Source organism: Dryas octopetala, chromosome 4, assembly GCF_963921425.1.
Source record: "Dryas octopetala chromosome 4, drDryOcto1.1, whole genome shotgun sequence".
NCBI lineage: Eukaryota > Viridiplantae > Streptophyta > Magnoliopsida > Rosales > Rosaceae > Dryas > Dryas octopetala.
The window spans coordinates 7,725,873-7,735,705 of record NC_141369.1 but is presented as its reverse complement, the minus strand read 5'-3'; the positions used below and the strand labels follow the sequence as shown (position 1 = coordinate 7,735,705).

Sequence of the window (9,833 nt, the reverse complement as noted above, 5' to 3'; positions counted from 1 at the left end):
GTGAATATATATTAAAGAACTCTTGTGGTCCGAAAAGACTGTGAGCTTACTTCTGTATAAGTAACACCTCCAAATCTTCAATGCGTGTACCACGGCTGCTAACTAGAGATCGTGCGTCGGATAATTCCTTTTATGAGTCTTAAGTTGCCTAGATGCATAAGCTACAACTTTTCCACTTTGCATCAATACACATCTTAATCCTTGACCAGAAGCATCCGTATAGACTTCGTATGGATCTTTGTTGTTAGGCAACACTAGTATTGGTGCAGTCGTCAATCGCTTCTTTAGTTCTTGGAATGCTTGCTCGCACTTATCACTCAATTCGTACTTCACTCCTTTCCTTATCAATCTTGTCATTGGAGTAGCAAGCTTCGAGAAATCCTTCACGAACCTCCTGTAGTATCCGACTAGTCCGAGAAAACTGCGGATCTCCGTAACTGACTTTGGTTGTTCCCAGTTCATTACTGCTTCTATCTTACTGGGGTCCACTTTAATTCCTTCTTCATAAATAATATGGCCAAGAAATTGTACTTCCTTCAACTAGAAATCACACTTTGACTTCTTGGCGTACAATTGGCTCTCCACTATGGTTTCCAAGACAACCCTGAGATGTTTCTCATGTTCTTGCCGTGTCTTTGAGTAGATTAAGATGTACTCGATGAAGACAATCAAGAATTTGTCTAGATAAGGTCAAAATACGTGATTCATTAGGTCCATGAATGCTGCTGGTGCGTTCGTTAGTCCAAATGGTATAATCGTAAACTCGAAGTGTCCATAACAAGTACGGAATGCGGTCTTTGTTATATCCTCCTATTCCTATAATTTCATTCTATAATTTCTATTCCTATTTCGGTGATATTTCCTCAATTTTTCTCCAAAATTCCGGTGACAACTCTACAAAATTTCTCCCTTTATTCAACTTTTTTAAAAAAAATCTCTCTCTTAGTCTAAGGTTTTCCACCAACCAAACAATTTTACACAAAGTAATACTATATTTGATCTCTTTCATTTTGTTCATTTGATTTAATTTTTCCTGTCTTTAGATAATAATAATAATATTATTATTAATTAGTTAATTCATAAAGTAATGATATTCTTATATTTATTCTTTTTACTATTGCCAAGCATGCTTGTGAGAATATTTAATTTTATCGTTTTTACTTCAAATAATGCATGTTGTCATTGTTTATATCATTAGTTTAATGTTATTATTGTTCATATATCATGCATGAATAGCCCTACTCTTATATGAAAGTATATATATAAATATTATATATATTCTAATTAATGTTATTATGACATATTAAAGTATATATATTAAGTACATATATATACTTAATGTACATCTCTGCAACCCCAATTTATTGAGGGTTTATACGTAATAGAGAGGTGTATTCAATCAAATTTCAGAAATTAGTGAGCAATTTCTAAGTAACAATATCTGACCGCACGCATTATATTCATCCAATTTCATATTAAACCCATTATTAATTAAGTTTCTTCAATTTCTTTTTCAAAATAGTAGATAATTGATTAAATAAACATCTTTTAAATTTTCATTCAAATTTTTCTCACAATTTTCACCGTTATTGTCTAATTTTTACCGATATCAATATTTTCTTTAAATTTCCATCGAAATTTCCTTATTTTTGAACCACCAAAATTTCCATCGATATCGAAATTTAAGACCTTGGTTGAGAAATGGCATTTCTATTCCACTTCCACACGAAATTCAACATGTAAAGGCTGAATATTTTTGAAACTACTCCAAAACGATTTTCTTTGCAAATATTTTTGTTATACATGCCAAATCAATTGCTTCTCTATCATTTGTTTTAACAACTTTTTTTTTTATCATCTCACAAATTAATATACATCATATTTTTAGAAATAGATATCAATATGTATATAATTATTTTAGTTTAGTTGTAAACTTGTAATATTTAATTAATCATTTTATAAATGAAATTCTTGAGAAGTATAATTTGATATTTTTTCAGCTGATGCATTACAATGTATATTTGATATTTGAAGTAAAAAGAAGAATAATATTTTTATCTTGGTCGATTTGACATTTAAAATATTTAAACTTTAAAAAAAGGTAAATAGTGTTTACAAATTTGGTCTATTTCGATTATTAACAAACATAAAAATGGCAGTAGTAAGCCATTTCCTAGTCTTGATTCCAAATCCATTCCAAACGCTATAATGAAAACTTGAAGATCATTCCATTCAAGGATAGTCAAGGAAAGGAATAGAATTCCAAATTCCATTGTACAATTCAGATTAAACAAACAGGGCCTTAGAGTAACTAAATGTATTTTCAGGCCAAAAGAAAGAGTAATATATACCTAAATGCATTAACTTTAACTCTTAATGATTCATGTACCAACTTTGCAAGTTTTTAAAGTAAGTGCACAATAAAATATAGTTCTCATAATTTCTCATTCGCGTGTGAAGTATGAGTTGACTTGGAATGAGATCAAGAAACCTTTGGCCTGTCTTTACAGATTAATCGCCTAATTCATAAGAAATATAGAGATTACTGATATATTGCTAAGCAGGAAATGTAATAGGGCCATTTGTTACTTTCAAGGCTTACAGGAAGCTAATCTTCAGGCCTGTATCTATCTCTAAGCAAAGTCCTATTTTCCTAGTGAGCTGTACACTTCATCTCAACACAGAATACCCTCTTTTAAACACAAAGCTACTTCGCGTTTCAACTGGAGCATCTTTCCACGTGCCATCTGCAATTGATGAGGAAGAGGAGATTTGTGATGCTTGATACAGAAGCATTATCTGAGTAAAAAAGGGCTAGATGACAGACATGTAGTACAATGTAATGACATTTTTAAACATCTTAGAACGACTACGACTATAACTCTACAGTCAGTGAATGAAACCTGAGGGATCTCCAGGGTTGAAGAAGTATAGAAGCTAAATCTCTGCTAGTTTGTCCGAAAATTTACTAGAGAAAAATAGTAACCAATTCATAGATCCTGTTCTAACAAGGTCTATTAAGTGAAGCGCACAGATTGGAGATTTTCCAACCACTATATGCAGCCACCCCCCTATATATTGTGCTTGAAGTGCTCTAGTAGCTAGATATTCCCAGAATATATATATATATATCTATATATATCATGCATCCTAACTCTATAGCACGTTCTTAGAACCAAGGATAAAGCCAAGGCTAATGCAACACAATATATAGATTACAGTACGCACATAGTACAAAACTCAACAATAAGTTTATATAATATTAGAAGGGAAACTTGCCTCATGCATGACTTGGATTCTTCTTTGGGCATCATTGAGTTGGGTCTCAATTTCTTCTTCCACTTGCAAGAGAAGCTTTCGGTGTGATGCTTCTGTAAATAGAACAGAATCAAAAGAGTAATTTGGCATATTATTTGTTTAAAATGAGAATGAAAACACTTTTAGTTCATCAAAGGGGGAACTGCTTGTACGTAGTTTTCATAATAATGATAATATCCTTTCACAGCATGGTCTGCGTTCAAATCAATGATTTTTTCTGCAGCCATGCAATGCTGCTATTCTAGACTTTAATTAATCATTACTTATACTGAGATGGACTAGAGCTGTAGATTTTAATGCATGCAGCCACATATGGAGCATAGGATGCATGGAATTTTTGTGAAGAAAAAAAGAATCTCTCCATTGTATTTTGCATGGGATTTGAAACAATCAATAGTGTTTACTCTTATATGAGTTTATTTGGTTCTCTCCCATTCAATCAAGAGCGGGATATATTCTAATTGTTTAGATAATATTCTCCCCTGTGATTATGGAGATGTCACCATATTTAACTATCAGGAAGCTTGTATATGTACCAATTTAGCTTCTTGAATGCATGATTTTAGGCAGAATCTTGGTTGACATGATATAACACCCATACAAACATTTCAATGATGAATTGACAAAACAAATTAATACAGACTCAAAAGAAGAGAAGCTGACATACTTTGCTTTTCCACAATTCCCTTAAATTCTGTCTGGTACACTTCCAGCCCTTCAATTGTGCTTCTGCGATCCTGAAGATGCTGATTGACCTGCTCCTTGAACTTGTCATAAATCGCTTTTAATTGTTCTTCTTGCTCTGCATAATGAAGAGGGAAGGGGGGGCTGTTCTGGTTAAGCTTCAATAGGGAGAAAAGCCCACATACAGACTAAACTGATTAAATAAATTTAAAATACATAAACATTGCAATTTCTCAACATTAAACAATTCTAACCATGTAACAACAATAATATTCATATGATCCTCAAGCAAAGACATGGCAAATCTCACAATTTAGTGGATTATAACCTGGAACATCACCTAATACGGGAGAGTTTTGCAACAAAGCTGGCAAACTAATTGTCATAATCTTATCTTAAATAGATCACGTAATTGAAACCCATTAATGAATGGGTGATTATGATTGATGACATAAGTGCTTATCAAGATGCATCTATAGATAAAATTTGAGTTTCCATATCTATCAAGATAAAATTTGTGTTTGCATATCTGTTATAATCTATATCCTTGTGTGCCAAACGAGTGTGTACTGCTTGGTCAGAAAACTGTCAAATCCAGCAGAAATTTAGGACATAATTATTTAGAGATGGAAACATATGGTCAACAGCAATGAGATTCAAATAGATTTTAGTTAGGAACAAAATTAACGATTAATACCATTGATATACTTTTCTTACCTTCAAACCTTGCTTCCAGCCTTTTTCTCTTTTTACTGAGGTTTGTGAGCTTCCCCCTGAAAATTCATCAAGAACACACTAAGAAGTTGTTATCTTTTAACAGGGAAACCTGTTGGTTGAAAGTACCTACACGTCTGTTTGAATCCGAGACTCAACGTTCTGCAGCTGCAACTGTACTCCCGCAGCAACAGACATCAAAATTTCAGATGATTTCCTATTTGTTGCTTCCTTCATTTTGAATTTAAGTTTTTGTAATTCCAACGCAAACAGCTCAACAGCCCTAAAACATTGTCAAGTGAGACAAAAAATAAACCACAAAGAGAATGTTAAATATAGAAGACTAGTTTGTAGTTTGCATTCAGATCACATATAAATACACACAGAACAGAGAGAAGCAAAACCTAGCCAGTCCATCCACTTGGTTAGGCTCTGAAGGTTCATCTATCCAATTATCTTCCCCAGTCCCTGCAATATTAAGGCATTAATTCAGAGAGCGTGAGATAGTACTGGTATAATTAAACATAATGCTTTCAAGGCTGCAGGGCCTTTATTGTGAAAAGTTTGAATTTCAGTTTTTCAACAGTACTAGTTTCTGCAGAGAATGTATCTATTTCTAGGCAACCTGCATCGTTCCAGTTTGGGGAAGGAGGGACATATGGGAGCGTCTTAACATCATGCAACATACAGTTTAAATAAATTTTCTACAAATGCATAACTGATTAATCAGGTAAGCTTAATTTGAGCAACAACTAGTGTTTTCTACAAATGCATTTATCATACAGTTAACAGAAGTGTCTTAAGAGAACATACATTCACATCCTTGACTAACGGGAGAACCTTCTTTACAAATCCCTAAGTCCCTCTCTTCAGATGATAAAGACAGGTCATCTTCTGCATCATTTTCTTCCATGTCAAGTGTTGTTTTTCTCAATGGAGAATCCTTGAGCTCCTCTGCAGCATCCTGAAGTTCAATAAGGAAATGCAAAAGGCAGAAACAACATATTCCCCAAAAACTAGCACACTGGGAAACTATCCTATTGAAACCATTCAATAATGAAGGATACAGAAGATTGTGTTTGTGCATTGTCATGAAAATCTTGTTTTGAAGTCCAGAAACTCCTGAAACTCCGAATATCTCCCACAGTAAATCGCCTCTCTGTTAGTGCAGAACTATTAATGTCTACCATTTGGTCTGATTTTGGAGTTGAGCTAGGGGAAGAAGTTGACACAGGTGTTTTAATTACAAATGTTGGACTTAGATAATCATCGTCGGGATTTGCAGCATTCTTCAAGCATGGTTTGCCAATTTCTTCCTGTTGGTCCTTATTTGCTGCATTGTCAAAATCTCCCTCAAGTTTCTTGTTCGTCAGTGGTGATTGGTAGATTTCATGCTCTTGGATATTTTTCTCCAGTTCAACAAACTCTCTTCCGTTCTCAGGCAGGGAACCATGAAAATCCTCCATATCATTACCTACAGAACAAACCTTTTTAGCAGGTGATGGTGTTTCACTCCTATTGATAGTTTTCTGAATCTTAGTTGATTTATCCTTTCCAGGAAAGGAAATCCCATGAGACTCAATTCTGAAACTTTTATTCTCTCTCTTCTTCCGCATACACTTTGAGGGTCCACCAGCAGCAGAACCATGTAGCTTCTCATGGAATTCTTGTTCAAAGGAAAATATATTCTCTTGATGTTTCAGCTTGTAATCAGAAGATGGACCACTTTTTGCAGCTCTCTGTTTCACCTTGGTTGGAGCTCTCTTTCGAATCAAGGAACGAGTCACAGGTCTCCTGACAGAATTATCAGGACTTTCAGAATCCGTTTCAATTGTATCTGAATTCTGTCTAGGTTTGATAAATGTACTAGTATTACCCTTCTTATCACATTTATACTCTGGTTTATCAGATTTCTGTCTAGGCTTGACAGCTGTACCACCCACTTGATCCAATTCTTGCTCTGGATTCAAATTATCATCCCTAACCTCATGAGCCTGAGATTTGGAATGCTGCTCATTAGGTGAAGAAACAGTTCCCATTATCTCCAAAAGCTTCATTCTAAGAGCTTCAGTTCTGCTTTCTGTTCCATCTGTTTTATCCTCTAGCACCTCCTTATCTGACATTATGACTTCCTGCTCAGTCACAAATGTGAAATCCTGGACTTCCTCCACCATTCCATCCTTCAGTCCCCTCTTTCTGTGGTTAACTCCATCAGGGTTCTTCTGCTTGTTACCACCAGTCTGTATAATCGAGGTCTGGTTTGCAAAAAACTGAACTGAATATGTAAGTGGTGGATTCCTTGCTCCATCGATTTTGTACTGATTCCCACTACCAGATGGTAAATTAGAAGCTTGTTCTGCTTGAAGAATCGCATCTGAAATCAGTGTTTTCTGGTGGAAGGATCTAGGGCTAATCCATGGGGAATTCACCTGCTCTGGATCTTTAGTTTGTTTTGTTTTCTTGGAAGCTGTGAATTCTTCCCCCTTGCTTTTTCCTTGTATGGTATTCCCTAATTTAGACTTTGCCATTTCTGCATTTGGCACCACAACCTCCTTTTCCTTTGTGACTCCAGATTTTTTCTTAGCTAAGGAGTCCACCACAACTCCAATTGATATCTTTCTAGATTGGCTAGATGGATGATTAATGCTGCCCAAACTCCAACAATTGCTTGTTTGACCCTGAAAAATTTTTCATGAGGCATCAAGCATATAATTTATTTTCAGTATCTACTAAAACTTGCAAGTGTTCACATTCATTGGGGCTGCAAATCCCAATTCCACTCTAGCAATTTGTTTCTTTATATTTATTTTGAGATGAATATAAATCCAATAGACCCTCAAACAAAAGGGAAAAAGACATATCAGGTGAAGCAATGTTTTCAGATTTCACAAATTTGGAATCTCTTAACAACTCAATTATGCACAACCAGGTGCAACTTAATATAGTATGTTACATAAAGTAACACCAAAGTGGCATCTATAAGGTTTATGCTACATGACACAGTTATTAGCAATTAACAGATTGGTCATTTATGAGCTAATTATAGCATATATACTAAGCTATTGCAAAGATTATACAGCATTTAACATGTAAGAAAAGGAACACTAGAAGTATAATTGGATAGCTTCTACAAGTTATACCACTAGAAGTTGTTACTACTTACATCTCGTAAATATTGTCGCTTATCAACCTGCATTGCTTCAATACCGCACAGAGAACACAGAAGTAGCAAAATTGCAGTTGTAACCTGACCAATAGACCAATCAATTTAGTAAAAGAAGGAAAAAAAAAAAAAAAAACAAAGTGAGCCAGGAAAAACGAGGGGAGGAGGGGGGGGCTAAATCTAAGTTTGGTTTCTGAGAAAAAAGGAGTGAAAATAAGCACACCAAACAGGGTTTAAATTTAAGAAAAAACTCATTGCTGTACACAGCTCTAAAGCAACTAGAACATCGGAGGAGAACCACCTAACTACAAACTCATCCTCTAATAAAAGAAAGAAAAAACAACAACAATCAGAATTGGTGAAACCCTAAAAATCACAACCCGTCCGTTCGCATGTGCAATGCTTCATTGCTTCTCAACTAGACTCATCTAACTCATACGATTACATGAAGTGAACCCTAATTCAACGAAAATTGAATTTCAGGCGCTCGAAGCCTCCATGGATTCTACACTTTAGGTTCTGAATCTGAGAGATGAGAGATGGCTAGCTAGAAGAAGCTACGGAAATGCGAAATTCAAAAGACAAAAGAGACGAAGCTATCCAATCGACTCAAGAAAAATCGGAGTACAAGATCTCCGAAACGAGAAAAGAGAAAATGGCTTACAGTTGGTTCAGCGCTGATGATCGATGAGCTCCAGATTTTGAAATTCACGAGAGAGAGAGAGAGAGAGAGAGAGAGAGAGGAGTTTAAAAATGAACGAAAAGAGAGGGCGGGAAGAACATGTGCACTTTTCGCCGGATACAAAGGCCTGGCGGGTTCTAATCTATTCCATGCGTGCAATGCGCACTCCCGTTCTACTTGATTATACGGTATTACCCCTGCTCAATGCTAATTATACGATATTACCCATATTATCCAATATTCCAATATCACTATATACCCACGTTTTAATTTTCTTTTCCAAACATTTTGCTTGTTTCACTTTTTCTTTTTAATTTTATTTTTTGGTTTATTCAATTGTACACAAGGAATAAAATTTCGAGTTTCGATGAAAATTTCGACGGAAATTTTGAAGATTTTTAAATTTCGACGGAAACGACGAAAATTGCTATCAAAATACAAAATTTTAAATGAAACTTTACCATATATTTATTTAACATATTATCTACTACATTGATAAAAAAACATTGAAAAAACCAAATTATATGGTAGGTTTCATATGATATGTGATGAATATAATATGCGCTGAAGGCAAATACTGTTAAAAAAATGTTTCACTAATTAATAATTACTTCAATAACACCTCAATTTTATTTTTATTACAATATTGCCACATGAATTACAAAAGTAATCAATACCACATAGAGTTTTTAGGAGGTTCAAAATTTCTGCTGTCTTCGGTATCATCATATCAGTATATCACCAAGAAATTAATATCATATTAGTTATTACTAATTAGTAATTTCATATCATATTGATATTACCAATTGACAATTCTATATTACTAATTTGTAATTTCATATCATATCACCAATTCTATTTTCATATTACTAATTTCATATTAATTATTAATTTATTACCAATTCCATATTAATTTCACTAATTCTAAATTACCAATTTGGCAATTCCATACATGATATGTATTAGATACTATTAACAAATCATACAAATTCAATATTAATTATTAACAAATCATACAATTTCAATTCCATATCATATCACCAATTTCAACTTCCATATCAATATTTATATATCATACAAATCAAAATTAACCCAAAATCATACAAATCAAAATCAACCCAAAATCATACAATTAATTCCAAATCTATATAAATCAACCCAAGATCAATATAATTTACAAGTAAACCCAAAATATGTTATTGATCTTAGATAATATATTAATAGGTGATAATAATTTATCTTAACAAATTATAACTGTAAAATTGTAAATCT

General features: G+C 33.9%; 1 protein-coding gene across 1 annotated transcript; it reads right to left on the bottom strand.

Annotated features, from left to right (window-relative positions):
• Positions 1–2,675: 2,675 nt before the first annotated feature.
• On the bottom strand, positions 2,676–7,957 carry ASY3 (asynaptic protein). Its single transcript, XM_086240770.1, has 9 exons — positions 7,880–7,957; positions 5,784–7,394; positions 5,530–5,680; positions 5,121–5,184; positions 4,850–4,999; positions 4,720–4,775; positions 3,986–4,120; positions 3,280–3,371; positions 2,676–2,747 (listed from the first exon to the last, which is right to left on the bottom strand). Exons 1-9 carry the CDS (start codon positions 7,910–7,912, stop codon positions 2,676–2,678), a joined length of 2,364 nt encoding a protein of 787 aa, XP_086096896.1. The 5' UTR covers positions 7,913–7,957.
• Between the last annotated feature and the right edge of the window lie 1,876 nt (positions 7,958–9,833).